The sequence below is a fragment of the Mauremys mutica genome, chromosome 2, assembly GCF_020497125.1.
Source record: "Mauremys mutica isolate MM-2020 ecotype Southern chromosome 2, ASM2049712v1, whole genome shotgun sequence".
In the NCBI taxonomy this organism is placed as follows: domain Eukaryota; kingdom Metazoa; phylum Chordata; order Testudines; family Geoemydidae; genus Mauremys; species Mauremys mutica.
Window position 1 is genome coordinate 38,424,002 of NC_059073.1, and position 25,919 is coordinate 38,449,920.

At 40.2% G+C, this 25,919-nt stretch overlaps 1 protein-coding gene across 18 annotated transcripts in view; it reads right to left on the bottom strand.

The window, feature by feature from the left end:
* Window positions 1-25,919, bottom strand: part of RIMS2 (regulating synaptic membrane exocytosis 2) — a 799,605-nt gene that overhangs the window by 558,604 nt on the left and 215,082 nt on the right. For all 18 annotated transcript variants that reach the window (XM_045004549.1, XM_045004555.1, XM_045004557.1 and 15 more), the window contains one exon: window positions 13,178-13,488. In XM_045004549.1, the coding sequence (XP_044860484.1) occupies window positions 13,178-13,488 (311 nt within the window). The remainder of the gene's footprint in view (window positions 1-13,177; window positions 13,489-25,919) is intronic.

Consider the following 25,919-nt stretch of genomic DNA (forward strand, 5'->3'; position numbering starts at 1 on the left):
TTTGAGTGCCTCTGTTTTGCTCAACTTGAGACTCCTTGGTCCTCATTGTCAAATGTGCTTAGAACCACAACTCCAAATGAAGTAAATGAGGGCTTTGGTTCAGAATGTTGGAAATTCAGTCCAAAGATCTCTCATGTCGGGTAAGCAAAATCAAAGGCCACGTTTCAGTATTTTGGCCCAAATGTTTAGGTGAAATATGAAAATATGGATAATTTTGGTAGGTAAATAAAAAAAAGAAATTTAACTGATCAACTCTTGTTAGGATTTCATGGTTTAAGATACAATAAATTGAAATCATAATATTTAGTGAATTTCTTTAAATCTTATGCTGTAATAACTGTCTGGAGTATCTGGACAATCACCTCATTGCCTGCCATTCCAAATTACTTTATGTAAACTCAAAGGCATAAAAACAAATAGTGATGCAATGTCATGTTGTATGTGTTTGTGCATACAAATGTTTGTATAGCACTAAGCACACTGATAGTGTAATAAATAATAGATAATAAATAATAGAAGGGTGGTTTATTGCAGCATACATACTGATGAAATTTTGATACTCCCTTAACTCAACTACTGCTTGGAAGCCACCCTGAATAATATTACTCCAAAATCTTCATTAATTCACTGTAAAAAACTCAGCAGCTTGCATTTGACAGTTTGTATTTTCATGTAGTTTGTTTTGGCAGCTTGATTTTGGCAGGATTTCTTTTCACACAACTAATTATCCTGTACAGGTACATTGCAGTTTTTAACCTTAACTACTGTTCCTAATTTTTCTGCAGCAGATGCTCTTTCTTACTGGATTGCTTTTCATATCAGTAGATTTACTTAGACTTGATGTTACACATTCCTTACACCTATGGAACACATTTTTGACCTTGTCAATTTTGAATCTGAAGTCACCTAGATGAAGACATTTGTTTTGGCCCATTCAAAGACAATTCCCAATGAGTGACAAACTAGAAACAGAACTACACTGGAATTCCTCCTTCGGTCCCACTGACTTTTCTTTCACTGGAGCTATTTATAAATTAGGATTATTGGGAGACGGAGGGGCTGGGTTTTTGTTTAGTTGGTTGTTCAGGTAAATACAGATCACGACTGAATTATCAATGGCATATCACATTATAGTCAACTAATTCTAAGAACAAACAACCATTTCAACATGCTTATGTGGAGATTCTGCCCACAAGACTATATTCCTTGTACATACATGGACTCTGGGCTCCCAGTGTTCATGTCCATCTGTTATGATGGACCTTTGCCTGCTTAATCATTATGAGATCTTGCTTAAAGGCATAAGTGCCAGGCAACAATGACTTTGCATGAGCATCCTGCATAATACTGAAAATGGCATCTCATCAGCAGGAAGTCCTTCCTCTGTGCCAACACTGAAGAGCTGGCAGCACATTTGCTTACACTTGCTAACATCTGTTCATATATACAGTATGTGCCTAAAATAGAATACCTGAACAGTGAAAGAAGGAAGAACATTGAACTCATGAATACTTGTGGCTGATGAGATCCTTTTTGAGAACAGGCAAAAAAAGTCTGCAAATATTATAATTCTGATATGTGAAAATTAAGATCAGATTGCCCCAAATTTAGGATGCTAATTATTATTCTAGAGCTTCCTCCTCCAGCATTCTCTATAATTACTCTTATTTTTCCCTTTCTTCTTTCAGATCAGCCAGATCCTTCACCCAAGTTCCCTGATCCGAGCCAATACCCTTATCAGTTCTTCAAAATACATTTTGCATTCTAATTCTTAACCCTCCCCCATACATACACACACACTCACACACACACACATACCCTCTCTTTCACCATAAACCTATTTACTGTCATTCTCTATTCTGTTGCTCCCATAATCGCTTTCTTCTTCCACATTCCCTTTTCTCTCCCCTTATCATCTCTCTCTCTCTGCCAATATGACCACTGTTTAAGTTCATCAGATCACATAGTAACTGTTGGGCTATGGGAGTCTGCAGTCTTCAAATCTTGCATTCTTCATATCTTTCCTAGGTCAAAGGTGAGCTAAAATGTATTGTATCTATCTGCCTCTAGAGAAATCACAGGGAACAAGATTTTAAAACAGCAGGTAGCTCAGCAGAGTCTGACATACCCGCTGACACCCAGGAATGGAAAAAGAAAAAACTTGGATTTTGGGTGGAGGTTGGTTTTTGGAGGGAGGAGGGGTTTGTATGTTTTGTCTTGTTTAAGTTACAGAATGTGCTTATCAGAGCACTCAAAGGATATGTTTACACAGCACATGAAGCCTGGGCTTTAAGTCAGGTTTGAACGTGAGCCCAATTTACATCCACACAAAATCAATATGACTCAGGTCCGCAAGTACTCAGGATCCAGGTCCTAAGACCCTAGTAGAGGGGTGGGTCAGAGTCCAAGTCCTAGCCCTGTCCTTTTGCAATGTGGATGCAAGTCAAACTGCAGATCCGAGTCAGAAGATCTGCATAATGCAGTATGGATGCATTTAGCACAGTTGTGAGACCCAAGCCCAGCAATTACAAACCCAGGTTTACGATGCAGTGTGGACACCAAAGCAGGGGCTTGGAAACACCAGGTCCACAAGCCCAAGTCCCACAGACCCGGATGTAGTGTGCAGGGTAGATATACCCTACCTGTTCAAACAATACTGCATTTAAAATATAGACAGAAAACATCTTTAAAGGTTTGTATCAGTTTACAGTTTAACCAGTTGTTGTTTTTCCTGAACTGGTTTTATATTGGAAAAACAACAACTGATTAAACTGGATATATTAAAAGTTATGGGCATACAAGAAAGGTAGGTCAGCTGACTTTCAGCCACAGAAGCAGACTGACACAGCACATTGTGACCACTATGAATCAGAGTCCAAAAATTCCATTTAAGAGAAGAAATATCTATATTTGTCTTTAAATTCAAATCACTCACGGAGTTGTTCTTACGTCTGCTTCTGACTAAGGCTTTTCATGAGACTGAGAAGCCATCTCTCATCTACCAATGGTGTTCTCTTAGAGTCTATCATTGCTCATCATTTAGTGGCTAGAGGAAGGTCACTTGAGAATGATACAATACAAAACAGATGAGGACAGTGCCATTCTCATCAATTTAATTCATGCTGCTCCCTGCTGCCTCTCAGCCTCATCTTGCACCCTTTCCCTCCCTCCTTATTTCTGACCTCTTTTCCTCCTTCCTGGCTTTTCTGTTTCTTTACTCCCTCCCCAACAACCCCAGTTGCAATCCCAAAAGACTGTACCCAGGGCCGGCTCTAGGCACCAGCGGGCCAAGCACCCGCTTGGGGCGGCATCCTGGGGAGGGCGGCAGAGGGCCCCGGTGGACCTCCCGCAGGCATGCCTGCGGGAGGTCCACCGGAGCCGCTGACCCGCAACCGCCAGAGCGCCGCCCCGCCCCAGCAAATCCTAGCCGCGGCTGGGAGTTAAAAGGCTCTGGGCTGCCCGCCGCGGCGGGGAGCCCGGAGCCCTCTGATTCCCGGCCGCGGCTGGGAGTTAAAAGGCTCTGGGCTCCCCGCCGCGGCGGGGAGCCCGGACCCTTCTGATTCCCGGCCGCGGCTGGGAGTTAAAAGGCTCTGGGCTCCCGGCGGCTGGGAGTTAAAAGGCTCTGGACTCCCCGCAGGGGGAGCCCAGAGCCCTTTAGACACGCCTGCCGCCCTAAGGGCGCACGGACTGCCCCCCCCCAGCCCAGGGCGGCAATTCAGTGCGCTGCTTGGGGCGGCAAAAACTCTAGAGCCGGCCCTGACTGTACCTAATTGCCTGCACATTACTACTGCTTCTTCAGAAGCACTGAATGAAAGTGACAAGTATCAGTTTCACTCTGCTGTCTGTGCTGGTGTTATGGAGGAAAAAATGTATAGGAAGCACATGCATATACTGACCAAATATCCCATTTTGGCTAGAAATTCCCCGCGTTTATCAGTCCAGTATTAGATATTTTAAACACATATCCTGTCAAAGTCCCAGGCCACTTGTACAGAAGGAAACAAATTATGGAGAGCTAGCAGGAGTTCTTGTCTGTCTCCACTTCCCCTCTCCATGACTCAGCTACTCTGCTCTATGCTGGAGAGTTGGACCAGCTAGATAGGCAACAGAGAGCAGTCAACAGACCTCAGCTGCCCAACTGCACACCTCAGCCCCTGCAATGAGTAAAGAAGGAGGACATTTTCCATTTCTTCCTCAGAACCCATCTCTTTGGAGATTTTTTCATGGCAAAAACATCTGTATTATTGCCAATATACTCCTTGGACTGTGGAGAGGAATAGAGTGGCGGGGAAAGAGACAATCTCTATTCCCTCCTGTTTTCATATCATCCTCACAGAGCACTCATGCAGCAGCAGAGGATTTTTCCTGTATCCTAGATATAGTACAGCACTTCCCTATAGCACCGGCAGGAACAGCATAACTATGAGAATTGTGCTGTTCTCATCAGTTTCTTCTGCTATTCTCAGTGAATTTGAGAAACACAAAAGCACAAATTCTCTTCCACAAAATTTTTTCTAGGATACCTTATGAGGTGACAAAGGATCATCTCTAGGGCCCTACCAAATTCACAACTGTGAAAAACACATCATGGACCATCCCCCGTGAAATCTAGCTATTGGAGAGAAGAGGGAGGTGCACAGCTGGGGGCTACCACCATTCGCCGAGCTCCAGCTGCTAGTCCGCTGGGCTGGGGAGGGATAGGACTTCCTCTTCCCCTGCACGGCCAAACGTGGGAGGCAGATCAGACCCACCTCTGGATACCCCCGGCTGCAGGAAGCTCCACAGCTGCACTGCCTTCAGATTTTTGTCCTTTGGCTCCTAATAAAGGAAGCCACTATAAGCAATCCACTTTTATTGCAGAAAAACAAAAGGAGGAGAGAATAACCTGAGAATACATCTGCATTTTTTTGTATGTGGAGGAGAAAGAGTACAGGTTTTATGCTATGTCTGCTGCCTGGAAAGCAGATGCTACTGTTATGATGCTGCTTGATCACTCAAGAATTTTTTTTAGTTTTGGCTTACTGATTTAATTTTGTTTCCCTTCTTTTAGTTTGAAAAGGGACAGAGAGCCCAATCTACTAGTCTTGGTCCAAACCAACTCAGCACTGGCAATTTCATGTAAACAAGATTTCTTGCAAGATTTTCACTACTTCCTGTACTGGACCTGGTAGGATATACTCCGAGAATAGCCTTCCCTATAGTATATTGGCCAAATACGGAAAGTACAGATGTATGAAAAATATATTTTTTTAAAAGTTAACCAAACATTCAAATCTCTGAAATGGTTTGGGGTTTGTATGGGATGAACAATGGATGAACAAGAATGTAGCCAACTCTTATTTGTCTCAATTGAATAACCCATTCCTACTGCCTAGCTGAGTCCCTGTTATGTCATCACTGAGTGTCATATTTTCTATAGTATCAGAGGGGTAGCCGTGTTAGTCTGGATCTGTAAAAGCAGCAAAGAATCCTGTGGCACCTTATAGACTAACAGACGTTTTGCAGCATGAGCTTTCGTGGGTGAATACCCACTTCTTCGGATGCAAGTAGTGGAAATTTCCAGGGGCAGGTATATATAAGCAAGCAAGAAGCAAGCTAGAGATAACAAGGTTAGATCAATCAGGGAGGATGAGGCCCTGTTCTAGCAGTTGAGGTGTGAAAACCAAGGGAGGAGAAACTGGTTCTGTAATTGGCAAGCCATTCACAGTCTTTGTTTAATCCTGAGCTGATGGTGTCAAATTTGCAGATGAACTGGAGCTCAGCAGTTTCTCTTTGAAGTCTGGTTCTAAAGTTTTTTTGCTGTAGGATGGCCACCTTAAGATCTGCTATTGTGTGGCCAGGGAGGTGGAAGTGTTCTCCTACAGGTTTTTGTATATTGCCATTCCTAATGTCTGATTTGTGTCATAGAATCATAGAATCTCAGGGTTGGAAGGGACCTCAGGAGGTCATCTAGTCCAACCCCCTGCTCAAAGCAGGACCAAACCCAACTAAATCATCCCAGCCAGGGCTTTGTCAAGCCTGACCTTAAAAACCTCTAAGGAAGGAGATTCCACTACCTCCCTAGGTAACCCATTCCAGTTCTTCACCACCCTACTAGTGAAAAAGTTTTTCCTAATATCCAGCCTAAACCTCCCCCTCTGCAACTTGAGACCATTACTCCTTGTTCTGTCATCTTCTACCACTGAGAACAGTCTAGATCCATCCTCTTTGGAACCCCCTTTCAGGTAGTTGAAAGCAGCTATCAAATCCCCCCTCATTCTTCTCTTCTGCAGACTAAACAATCCCAGTTCCCTCAGCCTCTCCTCATAAGTCATGTGCTCCAGCCCCCTAATCATTTTTGTTGCCCTCCGCTGGACTCTCTCCAATTTATCCACATCCTTATTGTAGTGTGGGGCCCAAAACTGGACACAGTACTCCAAATGAGGCCTCACCAGTGCTGAGTAGAGGGGAATGATCACATCCCTTGATCTGCTGGAAATGCCCCTACTTATACAACCCAAAATGCCATTAGCCTTCTTGGCAACAAGGGCACACTGTTGACTCATATTCAGCTTTTCGTCCACCGTAACCCCTAGGTCCTTTTCTGCAGAATTGCTGCCCAGCCATTCGGTCCCTAGTCTGTAGCAGTGCATGGGATTCTTCCGTCCTAAGTTCAGGACTCTGCACTTGTCCTTGTTAAACCTCATCATATTTCTTTTGGCCCAATCCTCTAATTTGTCTAGGTCCCTCTGTATCCTAGCCCTACCCTCCAGCATATCAACCACTCCTCCCAGTTTAGTGTCATCTGCAAACTTGCTAAGGGTGCAGTCCACACCATCCTCCAGATCGTTAATGAAGATATTGAATAAAACCGGCCCCAGCACCGACCCTTGGGGCACTCCACTTGATACCGGCTGCCAACTAGACATGGAACCATTGATCACTACCCATTTATCCTTTTCCTTAGAGACTGTCCAGTTTGGCCGATGTACATAGCAGAGAGGCATTGCTGGTATATGATGGCGTATATTACATTGGTGGACGTGCAGGTGAATGAACCGGTGATGGTGTGGCTGATCTGGTTAGGTCCTGTGATGGTGTTGCTGGTGTAGATATGTGGGCAGAGTTGGCATCGAGGTTTGTTGCATGGATTGGTTCCTGAGCTAGAGTTACTATGGTGCGGTGTGCAGTTGCTGGTGAGAATATGCTTCAGGTTGGCAGGTTGTCTGTGGGCGAGGACTGGCCTGCCACCCAAGGCCTGTGAAAGTGAAGGATCATTGTCCAGGATGGGTTGTAGATCCCTGATGATGCGTTGGAGGGGTTTTAGCTGGGGACTGTATGTGATGGCCAGTGGAGTCCTGTTGGTTTCTTTCTTGGGTTTGTCTTGCAGTAAGAGGCTTCTGGGTACACGTCTGGCTCTGCTGATCTGTTTCCTTATTTCCTCGTCTGGGTACTGTAGTCTTGAGAATGCTTGGTGGAGATTTTCTAGGTGTTGGTCTCTGTCTGAGGGGTTAGAGCAGATACGGTTGTACCTCAGTGCTTGGCTGTAGACAATGGATCTTGTGGTGTGTCCGGGATGAAAGCTGGAGGCATGAAGGTAGGCATAGTGGTCGGTAGGTTTTCGGTATAGGGTGGTGTTAATGTGACCATCACTTATTTGCACCGTGGTGTCTAGGAAGTGGACCTCCCGTGTAGATTGATCCAGGCTGAGGTTGATGGAGGGGTGGAAGCTGTTGAAATCGTGGTGGAATTTTTCCAGAGTCTCGTTCCCATGGGTCCAGATGATGAAGATGTCATCAATGTAGCATAGGTAGAGAAGGGGCATGAGTGGACGGGAGCTGAGGAAGCGTTGTTCTAGGTCGGCCATAAAAATATTGGCATATTGTGGGGCCATGCGGGTGCCCATAGCGGTGCCACTGATCTGGAGATATATATTGTCATTAAATTTGAAATAGTTGTGTGTGAGGATAAAGGTACAGAGCTCAGCAACCAGTTGTGCTGTGGCATCATCAGGGATACTGTTCCTGACAGCTTGTCTATATATAGACAATATACTGTCTATATTGGCATAGAGGGAGGCATGACTTCTTATTTCATGCTCATGGCAGTATTCAAACATGGTAACATCTGTTATTCACGCCATGTGAATAACTCCAGACAAACAGTATGGTGCCATGCAAAGAAGCTTGAGTTTGGGAGCAATGATAAGGTTCCCCTTCCCTTCTCTTTAATTGCAGAGTATTATCTTGATTTGTCTTGGATTTGGATGAGGAGCGGGAAGACTGAGAGTCCTCTACATAATGATTAATGAAGGGATATTACAGGTGGCTTCAGAAAAGACAATATTTCTATCCAGATAATATTAAGATCACAGTTGTTGCTGGGGTGGAAATGTAATGTCTTAGAAAATGGCTACAGAGTTGGTTTTGAAGACAATGACAGACTGTATGGTGCTATTAATAACAGTAAAATAAAAAGGACCTTTTTGAGTAATCCAGGAAAAAAATAAATTGGATAGTACAAATCAAAGAACTGCAATGCGCAGTAGCATAAATAACCCATCTATGCACAGCAGATCTAAAAATGGACCTTCTGCATCTACTGTTTAGATTGTATTTAATATTTTAGATTTCTTTTCTTGGATTCACATTGCTCACCAGTTTTCAGAGGCCCTGGCCCTATGTCCCCATCAACACCTATAGTTTGTTCAAAAACTGATTAAATCTTTCAACATACTATATATTTCCTGTCCATCTGTAGGATAAAATCTCTGCATGATACAAACAATGCCAGTGTAGCATCTATCAATGACAGATATAGGTAGGTCACTAACTCAAACCAGTGTAACACTGGGTCCAATCATAAACCTTCTGGCTCTGACTTCTCCATAGATTTATTTCACAAACAGCAATATAAAAATATTTTAAGGCATATTACAACTACCATATATATACTAGAAACATATTTAGTAATGGAAGACCGATCTGGTGGTGACAAGTGCAACTTTCTGTTAAGTTGATTTTGACTTCTGTTTTTAGTAGACATGGGCCCAAACTGAAACCTCTTTTCCAAACAGCCTTGAGGAAGGTCAGATCTAAATTTTCCAGTTCAAACCCATCTCAAGAGTTTTAAGACAAACTTCTGCTCTTAGGTCAATAAAATGGGATCTCCACTCCAACACCTTGCTCTTCCTACAGCCACAGTGTTCACACTGATATCAAACTGGAGTTCTGTACATGTAGCAGGAAAATAATATTAGTCAAGATATTGTTAATATTGAATATTCTGTTAATCAAGACTATTACTATTGCAGTAGCACCCGAAACATGTTAGATGATACACAGATATTCAAGAAGATATGGTGCCTGCTCCAAAGAACTTACAATCAAAGGAGACAGACAAACAGATGAAAGGTGGGAGAAAGGGATAAACAGGGCAGTGATAGAGAATAAGGCAGGGACAGCAAGTATGGTTTCATGGTGAAGGAGGTGAATGCTACCCACAAGAGCTCAGTTCTATTCTTAACTCAGCTAAAGATTTCTGGTATGATGCTGGGCAAGTGACTTACTCCAATATTTTCTCAGGTGGCCACTAACTGTGTGTTCCTCATTTTCTGGGTGCCCAAATTGAGACATCTGGAGTCTGATATGCCGAAGTGCTAAGTGATGACTACTGCAATTAAGGTTAATGAAAGCTGTGGGTGCTCAGTAAGCAAAAGCTCAAAACAAATTAAAGACACCAATTTTCAAATTTAACTGGAAAAATATATTAATCTGTAAGCATACTTATTCTTTCTTATATGCTATGAAAAAAGCAGACAGTATGCAATTTATATCCTCAGCCATACTGTACAAGCCACTTACTGGAGATACAGCAAAAATAATGAACCAAATAACCCACACAAACTCAAATCAGTGCTTGAGACTTCAAAATTATAGCAAAATTACATTCAATACATCAGTATTATACACTATATATATGCTAATGTAAGTAAATTAATATATTTTAAGAAAATAAAAACAATATACAGATAGTCTTATTTATATAGCCTTTTGGATGTGTATTGTCGGGTAAATTTTGAAAGGGACCTATAACTCTCATGCAGTATTTTGAAATAGTTCAGCACACTATGTCCTGGGGACATATTCCTGGTCACAAGAAAGCAACAATACACCACAGTCTTGGAGATTCTTTGGGATAATGAATGAGCTCTCTCACACATGAGAATAAATTATTTTATTTTACTGTTTTAATTTTCCAAAATTAAGTCTGGTGTAAACACATTAATAAACTTGGGGACGCTGAAAAATTCTGGAAACATGTTATTATATCATGTTATTTTTTATATTCTTATTCACTTTCTGACTACTTACTGTGCTCTGGATATAAATCCCCTTCTCAAAACACTGCCCCCACTATTGCTACTTCACTGTCAGTGGGGTCATTTTGATTTGTCTTCTTTCTCTTTTGATTTATCTTATGCAGAAAAGTGAGAGGAACAAAAATGGCCTCTCATACCAGTCAGGAAAAACTCACTCCCTTGACTGAGCTCTTTTATAATAAAATTCTATCAAGGTGATTTCACATCCAACATGCTTATCTAGTGGTTGGTCATTTTAATCCTTCAGTTGCACTTAAAAAGATACATCTGTATTATTAGACATTCTAATTTAGATTTTTAAATAGAAGATACAATATCAAGCCTCACACTCTTTAAGATACTTTGGATATGCTAGCTTGACCAAAACTGGAGGGATTAGAAGATGGAAAGAGGTTCTTAGAGCACGATCAGCAATCAAAAAGAAAAAATAATACTTTAGGCTAATCAGTACTGCTCCATTAGCCTAAGAGAATACCACAAAATACTTTATAATTTAAAAAAGAAAACATTTTATTATTAATAAAATACTATGTACTATTTTAATAAAAGGGTAATAAAATGAAAGTCTTAACTTTTAAAATTTTGTTTTAAATATAATTATAATTCCTTTTTAAAATATTGATACTGTTAAGACTACCACATTGGTAATGCAACACACTGTCATATAATGATTAATGTTTGAGACTTAGCTCAGTCCCTGGATTTTAGCCCAGCACCTCTTAGAGACCCTGATATAGGGAGAGTCTGGCATCCTTTTCTAATAGACACTCTGGCCAGCTTAGGAAAGAGATGGTCATGCATCAGGAGGTATCCTATTTCAAGCTCTCCTTCAATGGAAGGAAGATTGGCTCCATGAACATTAAGACAGGGTATTATAACCATAGAAAAATAAAGAGAGATTTTCTCAGTACTAGAGGCCCCTCTAAACCTCAAGGATGTGCAGCACTTACCATAGATACAATTTTAGGTGTGGTTGTTACACAAGATTGTATTTATGTTAGTTAAGAGATAATAGGATGAGTAAGTTTACAAATAAAACTGAAAAAGGAGACTGGGTCTGAAGGAGCCAGTGTTTGTTTGTTACCCAAGACACATACATTAGGTTAGTATATACCACATTATGTGAATGCCTGCTAGTAATAAGAGCTGAATAGTCCTATGTTTTTCCGAGAGTTCTGTCTGCTAAGCTACATCCCACAATACCCTGCAATAGTATAGCTCAGTATTTGGTATAAGAGAGAGGAAACTTGTCAAAAATCAAGCTACATTTGTTCTCTATCTTGGTACAAGCTGAGGAAGTAGCTTCACGGATCACGACCTGGAATGCTAGTGTCCAAAACAAGATAAGGAAAGGTACATAAAAGTTAAGGGATTAGGAGAAACTGATGGGCTGGATTTTATAAACAGTCCTAACTGAAATGGGTAATTTTGGGAGCACATCTTCTGTATAAGAGGAATGTAACAACCCTGTGTGAGACAGCTTCCCTGAGACACTGTAGTATTGAACCTTTTTCCTACACTATATTATTAATGGCTTTTAGCAATAAACATGACTGATTGATTATTTTGTCTCTTGAATATATTTCATAACGAACCAAGTGTAGTCAAGCAATTGACCATACAGTTTATCAACAAGTTGGATACTGATGATCTTAACGGGAATGGATGGAATTAAAGGACAGAGTATTTTTTCCTGTTGGTCTATTTTATTTTGAACTGTGTATATTTATATTATACTTGTAGTTAGAGTTTTAGACAATAGCATTTTAAAAATCTATCTATCTAGCCTTTATACAGGAATTGAAATACTGCTAAGGAGATGGGGCATTATCATTATAATACTATAGGGGATGCATGATTCCATTTTCTAAGCATAATTAAGAAAAAAAGAGAAATAGAATTCGTCTTTTTTTCTCCCATTGTTCCTGCTGCTCTTTAGCAATGAGTTCAACTGCCAGCTTCCGTATTGTGCAGCTCAGAGACAGAGAATATAATTAAGAAGCACTTGGAGCCACTCAGCACTGAACCTGTCAGCTGAAATCAGAGCAAAGGGCAGCAGGCAGAATAGGTGAAGCAAAAACGTCTGGTTAATTACATTCAACTTTTTTCCAACCAGGACAGGAAATAAAGATTAGAATTTGGTGAGGCAAGTGGAAGGAAAGTTATAATTATATTAATTTAAAAAATAGTTATAGTTTCAGCCTGTGATAGGTGACACTAAGATGAAAGGGTTAAGAGTTATTTTATTTTTTTATTGATGAAGGGGACTGAGGTTTAAACCTGAGGTTGGAAACTCTGAGGAAGATGCAGTGCTGATGTCATCACTCAAAGATATTACAATCTTGCATTCAAAATACAGCAGGTATTATGCAAAGTAACATTGTGACAATCTGAATGACTACTAACTTCCAACAACATACCTTGGCATGCCTTGTTTTTTAAGTATTGGCAGTAATCACAATAATTATGCCAGAAAATTAGTGATCACACAAAACTGCGGACTACATATTTTATAAAGAGTATACAAAGAGTGTTTTGTAAGAGGGAAATGATCTAAGCACAATATATACTTTCAGCATCACATTTTTATTTTTTGGCTGGCTAATACCTTTTTTGAGAAGGAGAGGATGAAGAAGAGAGCATGCTGTGTGCAACTTTCTGACCAAGGCTCCTCACCTGCTTACCAATTAGAACTGTTTAAAAAAACAACCTAAAATATATATAATCAGAAGATGCAAGAGTGTCACATAGGATTTGTAGAATAAAGTCAACTTCAACAAACTCTCTCATCAGTATGAAGATGAAACAGTTCCTTACCTGTCTGAAGTTGTGTCACTTGCAACCTGGTGCTTCACTCCTGAACCATTTTTAATTGAGTCTTGTCTTGTGAGCACTTGAGATCTACTTTTGTCCAAAGCTGGTGTTGATACGTCACCTGAGGGTCCTTGGTACTGGGACTGTTCCTGCAGCTTTGCTTTTTTCTCCTGAGGTGCTTCCTCGTTCCGCAACCCTCTAATACGTTCTTGATCAGGCTGCTGTGGTGTATTTGATCCACTGTTGTAGAACCAGGCTCCTGATTTTGTGAGGATTTCTTGTTGTTTTCGGCACAAGTTACATACCCACATTACCTAGACAAACATGGAAAGAAAAGTTTCTTTAGTAAAATATAATGCAAGAAAGTATTTGCATTTACAGTAATTGGAAAGATGGTAAATCATAAAATCATAAGAACGGCCATACTGGGTCAGACCAAAGGTCCATCTAGCCCAGTATCCTGTCTCCCAACAGTAGCTAATGCCAGTTGTTTCAGAAGAAATGCAGAGAACGGGTAACGATCAAGTAATCCATGCCATGTTGCCCATTCCCACCTTCTAATTAGTTGGACATACTAATTTTCAGAAGAGATTCAGTTTTGAAATAGGATTAATAAAGATTAACTTTTCAACTGTTTTTAAATTGAAAGTATTTTAAATGATACAAAGGTTCTTTCTAAATATTTTCCCTTCAGCTAAAACACTAATACACTCCCTAATTTTGGTCCTCTTTGACTTTTGTTTTAGGATCTTTTTAAAATAACCATTGGCTTTTTAAATGAATTGGTTGCTAAATCATTAATGGACTCTACTTAATACCTATTACATCACATCACCATTTAACAACAGCCTTGAAAAATAGAGAGCAATATTATAAGTCTTTCATTTGTGAATGCTCCCCCACTCCCTATCATGCATACAGCCCAAACAAACATTCCACACAACAACATTTATTGTTAAAAGGATCCTGGCCAATAATATGTTCTAACAAACCCTGTAATGCAAAATTAATCAGTCACCGAGCCCAATTAATCAAATACACATTTCAGAGTGCTAGGACGTTCCATTTTCATAGATCTTATCATCAAGTTGAAAGCTATGTTTGTATTTTTTAAAGTGTTAAATTTTATTTCTTTGAATTTAATAACCTAATGGTATCAAAGTCCGTCAGGATATAATAGGGTAGATGATTTAATTTTTTTTAATAAGGCAATTATTGTGGTTCAGGTTATAAATATGGCTTTTGTCAAATTCAAAGCCAAAACGCAGTTAAAGCTAATATTTTTAAAAGGTCCCAACATGAAATTCAAGACCATAGATTTTTATTCTACAGTAGACTCAATGTAAATCTGAGCTTCTAATGATCAGATAGAGGGGAAAAGATTATTATTAAGAGAGAAGGGTACCATGACAGAAGCAATAAGAGGGGGTAAAAATATAAGAAAATGGATTAAATTAATGAAAAATCAGGATTAGGAATTTTGGATCAGATCTTCGGCTGGTGCAGATAACATAATTCTACTGACTTCAACTTTGATATGCCGATTTCACCAGCTTAGTATCTAGACCTCTATATTTAATTGTAGGGCTAAATGGGGGCATGTGACTTGATTTTTTTAAACTGTTGTAAATTAAATTAAACTGCTGTAAATTAAATTACATTGATTTAATAAACACAAAGGTAAAAATTCAATATTTATGAGAATGATTTTAATAATGAAATGGAGAAATTATTTAACTCTTGTTTTGTGTTAATAACTGATTATTCAAACATTTATTGAAACTTCCCAATTATGTAACTATTACATATTTTGTACTTAGTTATTTATATTATAATAAAATGTGCTTGCCTACAGGGTCTTGAGATTGTAATTGATTACACTAGTTCAGGTCATTTCCAGCACTAGGTAATTTGGAACTTGATTATGTAATACAAAGCAAATATATAAGTCTATATGCCAGAACATGTCCAAAGAGTAATAAAACAATACATCTGTTTCAGTTTGTTTTAAAACAGTTAATGTATATAGTACTCATTCACTAATCTAGTCTTTTAATTTCTTCCTCTTTCCACATATCTCAGCTTGTCTCCTTTTGTATACTTCTTTCTACTATTTTGTGGTCTGTGTGTTCACATTTTTATACATCTTATGTACATATTTTTAGGAGAACCACACTCAGCCGTAGGTATGGCTAATCATCCCCACTAACCACAGCTTGATCAGCCATTCATTTTTTATTTTGCACAATAAAACATTCAACCAGAAATTGCATAATGCTCCAGACCAGTTTTTTAGTAAATGTAACTAACTAGATGATCAGGCTATGGAGGTATAACATTCAATGTCTTAGTCAAGAAGAGAGTTCCAGAATAGAGAAAGACATCACACTGAAAATGGAGTACCTGTCTCTTAACACAACAGCTCGAACCACCTGAAAATATCCAGTATGAAGAAGCTACAAACTGTACAGTTCTTTTAATCTCCAATGAATTACCCAGTTGAAAACTTGGGCCAGGATGCCTAATCAATCCTGACCAAAAATATTTCTATGGAAGCTTCATTTGGAAGGCGACTTAAAAGACAGAGGTCCTGCTAAAGCTGGACTAAGTGGCTTCCTCGTTTGAAAACTGCCAGAATGATGCTTGTTTCTTTGATGTTCTGAGGGGGTGTCCTTTTCATTTTGACTGTGACACTATCCCCATCATTAATATTCAAGCTTTCAGAACTCATTTCAGTTCAATTCAGTGAGATTTTATTGACAAACTATATAAAGCTTATCAAAGTGTCAAAAAGAAACGGACCCCCTCAGGTATCTGTATGAGGTAGCATGATCTCCCCACAATGAACATCAATGAACCTCTTGACGTGTCAGACTTGCCATCTTCTATATATAAATATCCCGAAGACAGGTCTGCAATGCATCCCACAGATAAGTCAGAGGATAAACCAAAGCTCCAAGATGAAATTTTAGAACCAAAGCAGGGAGACCATTTTGCCTTCTGAAACAGGATTAGGTTTTGTAATGGGTGACCACTGAAACGTGTAATTAGAGTTGGTCAGGAATTTTTCAATGATTTAAAAAAGAAAATCAGAAAAAAAACCAATTAATCAAAAACCAAAAATTTTTTGTGGGAAAATTTTGATGAAACTTTTGTCCAGAAGGTTGCTCAAGTCCAAGATAGAATTTCTAGTCAAAATAAGCGAGATAGCAAGAGACCTCCTAGAACAGTGATTCTCAGCCAGGGGTATCTGTACCCCTGGGGGTACTCAGAGGTCTTTGAGGAGGTACATCAACTTATCTAGATATTTGCCTAGTTTTACAACAGGCTACAGTAAAAAGCACTAACAAAGTCAGTACAAACTAAAATTTCATACAATTAGTTGTTTATACTATTCTATATACTGTACACTGAATTGTAAGTGCAATATTTATATTCCAATTGGTTTTATAATTATATGGTAAAATGAGAAAGTAAGCAATCTTTCAGTAATAGCATGCTGTGACACTTTTATTTGTATGTCTGATTTTGTAAGCAAGTAGGTTTTAGACCAGTGGTTCCCAAACTGGGGTTTGTGAACCCCTGGGGGTTCACAAAATGTTATAGGGGGTTCTTGGGAAAAAATTCCCTAATGGCAGCCAGAGCTGTCCTTAGGGACCCCAGGCAGCACAAGGCCAGCAGCCCAGAGCCCCTGGACTTCCAAGAGCTAAGCAGATCAAAGCAAGCATATCTATTAGACTGAGGAGATTTAAACTTCAAGACTCCTTATAAGAAATGGAAAGGGAGGTGGATATTTTTTGCTGTTTTTAAAATTAGATAGGCAGCTAGTACTGTTTATAAAATTATTATGAAGAACAAGTTTAAGCTTTGTTGTAACGTGTGTTATTTGCCTGGACTGCTCAAGACCTGAATGCTTGTATAGGAGGAATTCTTTGAGTTGGCTTCCTAAATACCTTCATGCTGTTTCACATCTGATACTCCTTGATGAAACATAGGCGCCTTGATACAAGTTATGAAAGTGAGATCTGGGAAGAATGTTGCTATTTTAATAATGTAATAAAAATACTGTAATAATAAATAGTGTATACTAAGCGTGTCATAATTTTTTTTTATATTTCGACGATCACTGCTTTTTTCATTTATACTCAGGTAAAGGAGAAAATCTCTGGAAATATTCATTTTTAGGAGTGTAGCAGGGTGGACCCTGCTCCGGCCCTGAAGGGGTTAAAAACAGCCCTGGGAAGGGGCTTTTTGGCTGGGCTGATTGGGGAAATGGCTGCAGCTGGGGGCCACGCCCCAAACTGAGCCCAGGGCCTTATAAAAGGCAGGGAAGCCAGAGCCCAGACAGTCTCTCTCTGGCTTCAGAGAGGGATGGGCCTGGCTGCTTATGAGCAGAGGTAAAGTACCTGGGTGAAACAGGGCTGGGAACAGGCTGAGGAGCTAGGGAAGCTCCAGCCTGGAAAGCCCCAGGCTGCGGCCTAGCAAAGGGCCAAAGGTACTGGGGGTTGCAGGGGGCAACCTAGGGGTAGGCCAAGGCAGCAGGTCCAAACCCAACTTTGCCTGTGATGAGTAGGCTGATACTGCAGTCTGCCCTAGAGTGTGGGGCTAGACAATGACTGACAGTAGCCAATACTGAGGCAAGGTGGGGATAGAGGGTGAGGGTTCCCTGAGGAGGGGAGACCCTAAGAGAAAGGGGTTACTGCTAGGGGGCAGCACCCCATGTAAGAGGGCACCGGGTCCAGGGAGGGACACGGGGGCCTGAAGACAGGTGGATCACCGGCCTGCAGAGGGCGCTCCGAACGCTGGAACAGAGCTAATTCCCGGAGTCACCAGCAGGAGGCGCCACAGGGGTGAGTCCGACCTGTTACAAGGAGGGAGTTCGCAAGACTTGACATTTTAGTGAAAGGGGTTCACAGGTTGTTAAAGTTTGGGAACCATTGTTTTAGACAAATGAGATGCCTGAAAAGAGTACAATTGTGTGGAAAGATTGAGAGTCGCTGCCCTAGAATAGCTAAATAGTTACAGAATAAGGAAGAGGAGAGACTTGAAGCTAGGTCTTACACAACCCAGCTGAGTACACTAACTATTTGGTTATTATAGTATCTTTCTTGTTCTGTTTTTTTTCCATGAAAAATTTTCCTGGGATGGGAAACCATTTTCCACCCAGCAATAGATTTAATGTCTCTAGCTGCCTTCTCCACAGACAGAGTTTCCACTGAATAAAGCGCTAAACTTTTCACATACAAGACACTGTAATTAAAGACCCAATCCTGCAGTCATTACTCAGGCACAGAAATCGGTGGCAATTTTGAACGAGTAACCCACTGCAGTATCAGATCTTTAAAAGTCTTCTTACAGTATTTTCCTGGTATTGTTAGAGATTTAAAATGACTCACTGAAACCAAACAGCACAAGCTGAACCACTCAGTATATAAATCCTTAGTCCCCAGCTACATTTTTCCCTTGAAGAGGGGCACTTCAGGATGCCTAGCATTTTCACCCTTGCCACAAAGCAATGTGGTACAGTGATCAGTCCTTCCAACAGAAGATGGTTGGAGGTTTCTCTCTCCAGGAGTCATGAACTTGCTGCTGGGTTAGCCACAGTGGGCTGTCAGAGAGAAATATACCAATTTCCTTCCCTTATAGCCATGTGTGTGATTTAATGAGCTACTTCTGCAGTAATACTAGCCTCTGCTGGGCTGTGTAGCTGAAAACCTAGCTCAGCACATGGCAGCACAGTTGCCAGTGCCACTAGACAGCTGAGGAAACAGATATTTTTATGAAAAAAGTTGGATCAACATCTGTCCCTTTGTTTAAAGGCACTACCCAATCTTAAAGTGATAGGAATCTGTGGTATTCTGGTTTGTCTTTTCATTTCCACTCTAAAGTTTGGAATCTGTTTCTCATAGACTGCCACTGAGATTGGATCAGCTCCTTTGTTTCTGATCACACTCCAGAGAAGTAATCATAGCATATCCAACTGACTCCCAGCAAAATCAGATTGGCTCCAAAGATATTTCATTATGTTTCTTATAGACTTTCACAGCAAAATGAATCAGATCTGAATGAAATTATACTATACATGTTAAAAAAACAACCCTACCAAACATGAAAATAAAGGAAATTAAAAACAAAAAGCTATATTAAAGTGTTGTATGCTAGAGTCAACTTTTAAATATAGGATACCAAAAATATATAGCCCTTTGCTTTTCATATATTTTTCATCATTTTACCTGTTTGCTAATATCAGAAATACCAGCTATAACGAACACTTATTTTCAAATACACTGCATAATTTATTCATGAGGAAAACTACTTCTTACATTTAGATGTTCAGATTGTTGAAATAAGCAGTTACGGTTTTCTTTTAAAGTAACATTAAAGAACTAACAAAATGCCACTGTCACATATGTAGGCAAATTAATTAATGTACACAAATATATCCAGGCTCTGATTTATTAGAGGTCAGAGTTGATTTTTACATCTTATTCCTCAGTCTCTAGTAGCATTCCAGTAGCACACACAATATGCTAAGGTTATATTTTGTTTTAAAACTGAGAAGGACTGATTCGTGCGCTGACAAAATCATAATCTAAAGACAATTTGCAAACTGCATTTGCATTTTAACTCCTCTATCCATTGTTTAACAGCAACCTGGAAAAAAATATATACAAGAAAATAATGTGTGCCTATACCAACATGGAAGATTCTAGGTGTGAATTATTTTAAAAACTAGTATAGTGTCCATCTTAAATGGAGAAAAACGCAAAATTCTGCTCTCTAACACCTCTAATAATTTTCATTTTCTGAAGTTACTAAAAAACTTGCATCCTAAAAGTTGCCAGTATCTTTTGAAATACACAAATGTACCTTAATTCACAGTAAAGGCTGAAACACCATCTAGTGCCTATAGTAGGTATTGCTGATGTTCAAAAAAATTAAACAGGAGTACTTGTGACACCTTAGAGACTAACAAATGTATTTGAGTATAAGCTTTCATGGGCTACAGGCCACTTCATCAGATGCATAGAATGGAACATATAGTAAGAAATACATATACATACAGAGAACATGAAAAGGTGGAAGTAGCCATACCAACTGTAAGAGGCTAATTAATTAAGATGAGGTATCATCAGCAGGAGAAAAAAAACTTTTGTAGTGATAATCAAGTTGGCCCATTTTAGATTAAAACGGCTGCTACTCTGAAAAAAATTAGATATTCTTTACTAATATGTCACAATAACTACACAAGATATATCAAAGATGACATTTCAGTAGCAACTCTGAATTTAGTTTATTTTTTAAAACACATTTTCTTCTTTTTTTACGTAGCTCTGTTTTTAGCCAAGTACTGACCCAAATTGAAGTTAAGATATAGATTTACCTCAAATCTCCACTTTAGTTTGACTCTACATAATCCTAATCTGTACAAGAAACAGAGAAGTTCCAAATGTTTTAGCCTGGGCTTTCCTTTACTCCATCATCTCTTAATGGACATAATATGATAAGCTTCTGACTACTACCATCACCTCCGAAGAGCACTAGTGGCTAGTAACTCTACATTTGAAGCAAGCTTTTTGAATAAATAATTATATCCCCTACTTTCACAGCTACTATCTTAACATAGTTGGAAAGATAAGAAGACTCCTCAAAGACAGAAATGTCAGTCTAATCAACCAATGTCTGGAGAAGGGCAATGAACATTTACATAGAGGATAAGAACGACACATCTGTAGCAGTCTCAGACACAGCTAGACTAAGGCTACGTCTACACTACCCGCCGTATCGGCGGGTAGCGATCGATTTTTCAGGGATCGATATATCGCGTCTCATCTAGACGCGATATATCGATCCCCGAACGCGCTTATATTGATTCCGGAACTCCACCACCGCGAACGGCGGTGGCGTCGTCGATATGGAGAGCCCCGGAGATCGATCCCGCGCCGTGAGGACGGGTAAGTTATCGATATAAGATACTTCGACTTCAGCTATGTTATTCACGTAGCTGAAGTTGCGTATCTTATATCGATTTTTCCCCTTAGTGTAGACCAGCCCCATGTATGATCTGTGTACTTTCTTACACACCAATTTACTACTTGATAGTATGTAATAGTAATTCTTCGTAACAATAGAACAAAATTTATCCACTATTTTAAATCCATTTGTAATTGCAATGTATAAACAGGGGCGGCTCCAGGCACCAGCACCCCAAGCGCGTGCTTGGGGCGACAAGCCGCAGGGGGCGCTCTGCCGGTCACCGCAAGGGCGGCAGGCAGGCTGCCTTCGGCAGCATGCCTGCAGAGGGTCTGCTGGTCCCGTGGCTTTAGCGGACCTTCCGCAGGCATGCCGCCAAATTCGCGGGACCGGGGACCTCCCGCAGGCAAGCCGCCGAAGGCAGCTTGCCTGCCGTGCTTGGGGTGGCAAAATACCTAGAGCCCTCCCTGTGTATAAAGTATTGCTTATTTATAAATAATCTTTGCCTGCAGATTTCTTGTAAAGTAAAAATACATTTTAAATTTAATCAAATTGATTGAAATTCCAAGTCATTTTTATTTTAAACCTTTACAATAAATTATATGAAAAGTAAGATTGCTATATCTTGCCAAAAATTACCATTTGCTATACTTCTAGATAATATTAAAAATATAAGATGTATTACATTACATTATTTGAAAAATATAGGTCTTATAATAATTTCAAAATACTTGAGATTATCAGTAGAGGGGCGTAACCAAAATCACAGATCATGTATTTGATTGTATACTAGTTACAAGTTTGATTGTGATCACAAGTGCCCTATATTCCAAGAATCATAGAATCATAGAATCTCAGGGTTGGAAGGGACCTCAGGAGGTCATCTAGTCCAACCCCCTGCTCAAAGCAGGACCAAACCCAACTAAATCATCCCAGCCAGGGCTTTGTCAAGCCTGACCTTAAAAACCTCTAAGGAAGGAGATTCCACTACCTCCCTAGGTAACCCATTCCAGTTCTTCACCACCCTACTAGTGAAAAAGTTTTTCCTAATATCCAGCCTAAACCTCCCCCTCTGCAACTTGAGACCATTACTCCTTGTTCTGTCATCTTCTACCACTGAGAACAGTCTAGATCCATCCTCTTTGGAACCCCCTTTCAGGTAGTTGAAAGCAGCTATCAAATCCCCCCTCATTCTTCTCTTCTGCAGACTAAACAATCCCAGTTCCCTCAGCCTCTCCTCATAAGTCATGTGCTCCAGCCCCCTAATCATTTTTGTTGCCCTCCGCTGGACTCTCTCCAATTTACTGCATGCACTGCTACAGACTAGGGACCGAATGGCTGGGCAGCAGTTCTGCAGAAAAGGACCTAGGGGTTATGGTGGATGAAAAGCTGAATATGAGTCAACAGTGTGCCCTTGTTGCCAAGAAGGCTAATGGCATTTTGGATTGTATAAGTAGGGGCATTTCCAGCAGATCGAGGGATGTGATCATTCCCCTCTACTCAGCACTGGTGAGGCCTCATTTGGAGTACTGTGTCCAGTTTTGGGCCCCACACTACAAGTGAGAAGACATGGGGGCGTCATTTGAGCTCCCTGCCTCAGGTGCCAAAATGTTGTGGGCCATCCCTGACAACACACCTGGAGAGTGAAGGTAACCAATCAAAGATAAACAGCTATGTCCTTATGTCTGCAAGGCATCACCCCAAATATGGACTCATGATGTACATAAAACATGACCTTAAAGTTTCCATCCAGGTCATGCCTATCACAAACCCCTGCTCAGTTGCCATCAAGATCACCTATCTGACAGTTATAAATGTGTACAAGCCACTGTCAATGGAATGGCCATGTCTAGCGTTACCAATGCCAAGCCATCCTACCATCCATGTCAGCGATTTCAATAGCCACAACAGCCTATGGGGCTATAACAAGAACAACTGTGTTGGAGAACAGCTGACATCCTGAGCTTTCACTGAAGACTGGCACCTCCTCTACGATACCAAAGACTGTGGCACATTCAAGTCGGCCCAATGGAGGTAATGCTATACTTCTGACCCTTGTTTTGTGTCATGTGACATCAGCAGCCACCCATGCTATCCAAAAGGTCAGTTCGCAATGTCTTTACCAATGGTCAACACTACCTATTGTGATTTGTATAGGCCTACAAGCTCCACGCATTCAATCCTTCCTAAAACCATGCTGAAATCTACAATCTGTTGATTGGTCCTTCTATGTGGTGATAATAGTGAGGGTTCAATAAACCAGATTTCACCATATACAGCTCAATTACCACCACTTTGTAGGCCTACTAGTATCAGCTGTGAAATCAAACAGTGCAAGGGGATTTAGAAAAGCATTCACTCCTTACTCGACAAAAGAGTGAGGTACTCTTCTGACAATATCAAGCCAACAAAAGCCCCAAAACCGCAATGGCATTTCCTGAGTTTTTGAACTCAGCTAGAAGAAAAAGTTTGTGCAAAGCCATGATGGTGCTTGACTTCAAGACGCAAAGCCTGGAAGTTCCTCAGTCTTTTAGGCAGTGCAGCTCCAGCAGCCTACAAACCACATCAGTAAGTGCAGGTGCCATCTCTGCACAGTTAATTACCAATTCCCATGTGCCAATGGATAAAAACATCAGGCAGCAAGTCCACAACTGACTTTACCACACACCAAATCAGTGCCAGTTGTCTTCATCCTGTTCTGCCCCCTGCACAGTAGATGAATCATGATTGGTACAGCAGGGGTTGGCAACCTCTCAGAAGTGGTGTGCCAAGTTATTCACTCTAATTTAAGGTTTTGCATGCCAGTAATACATTTTAACGTTTTTAGAAGGTCTCTCTCTATAACATATAATTAAACTATTGTTGTATGTAAAGTATATAAGGTTTTTTAAATGTTTAAGAAGCTTCATTTAAAATTAAATTCAAATGCAGATCTTATCAGTTTAGTGTAATCCTTGCCCTTCCTTTTCCTTGCTGAGTTTTCCAATGTCTGGCACATATTTGGATACTTTAAGCTGCACACGGGCTTCTGTGTGATCAGTTGTTAACCATCTCTGAGAGGGACAGAGGACAGATTTCATGTGTGAAAATACCTGTTCACACAGGTATGTGGATCCAAATGCTGAAAGCACTGCAAACGCAATTTTCTTCAAACAGAGAAATTTCACTGGCAGAGACGTCCAGCAGGTCAGAATAGAGGCCCCATGTTCTCTCTTAGTACCTTTAAGTGCACTCCGCAGATCTCCAAATGTTGACACTCTCAGTTCTGAGCTTTTTAACTGAATGAGCTGCATTTTGAAATCTTCAACACTCATCCACTGAAATATAGTCAAATCCAAGTTGCTTTTGTTGAACTTTTCAGGTTTAATTAGAAAAGAAAGCATTGGGCCAAATCGCAGGAAATCTTTAAATCTGTCAGAAAATTCTGATTCCAGTTCTTGCATGTACATTCCAATCTCATCGACACTGACAGTGCAATGTGTCAATAGCTCTTTTTTGTGTTGGAAGTAGTGGAAAGTCGAAGTTCCAATATCCAGAGGAAAAACTGCTAGTTTTATAACAAATGCCTTCCAGGTTTCATAAACATCCAGAACCATTTGCCCTCCACCCTGGAGATGGAGGCTGAGTTCGTTTAGGTGAGCAGTGATGTCAGCTATAAACATGAGCTTACACAGCCATTTGTCATCATCCAGTTCAGGGTAGTTTTGTCCTTTTTCCGATAAAAAGGCCTTGATTGCATCAAAACAGTTTACAAAGCGCACCAAAACCTTGCCACGACTTAGCCACCAAATGTTGCTGTGAAGTGGAATGTCATCATAAGCACTGTCCATCTCTTCTAGCAGTGCTTGAAACTGCCTGCGAGTCAAAGCAGATCGAGCAATAAGGACATTCACAATTTGCACCAATGTATTCATCACATTATTAAGCTCTGAATTAGAAATTTTAGCGCACAGGTTTTCTTGATGGATGATACAGTGAAATTTGACTGTCAGGCAGCCAGTTTGATCTTCAACTAACTTTACAAATCCCTTCTGTTTTTTGACCATAGCAGGTGCACCATCTGTTGTCACACAAAATATTTTTCTGATGTCAACTCATTGTTCTTCAAAATGGTTTACAAAAGTTTCTGCTATATCTTCCCCCTTTGTTGTGCCATGCAAGGGTTTTAGGCAATGAAGTTCCTCTTGGATTTCATCAGAAGCACAATATCTTGCAACAACTACCAAACGTGGAATGTCATTTATATCCACTCTCTCCTCAACTGCAATGCTAAGCACTGCTGTGTCTTTTAGTGCAGTCGTCCTGCTTTTCATTAATGTTTTCTGCCATTTTGCTTACACGTCTCTCAACTGTTCTGGCAGAGACAGGCAGTTCTTTTATTCTAGATACGCATATTTATTTGGCAAATCATTGAACAAAACCTCTGAGCCACTGAGAAAAACTTTGTTTATATATGCCACATCGTAAACGGCTTTCCATTTTTTTCAATCCTGTAACTTACTTCTGTGGCTTGATTTTTACTTACACTTAAGCATTTAAAAACACTGCTTTGCTTCTCATATTCTGCTATTTCCTTCTTGATCGATTCAGTCTTGTCTGCTTTGTCAAGAAAGGTTTTCTCGTGCTTTGTTTAAAAACATCGAACACTGATGTGCGACAAACAACACTTTCACAACAGCAAAGAGTCCTGTGGCACCTTATAGACTAACAGACGTATTGGAGCATGAGCTTTCATCAGAGCATGAGCTTTCATGGGTGAATACCCACTTGC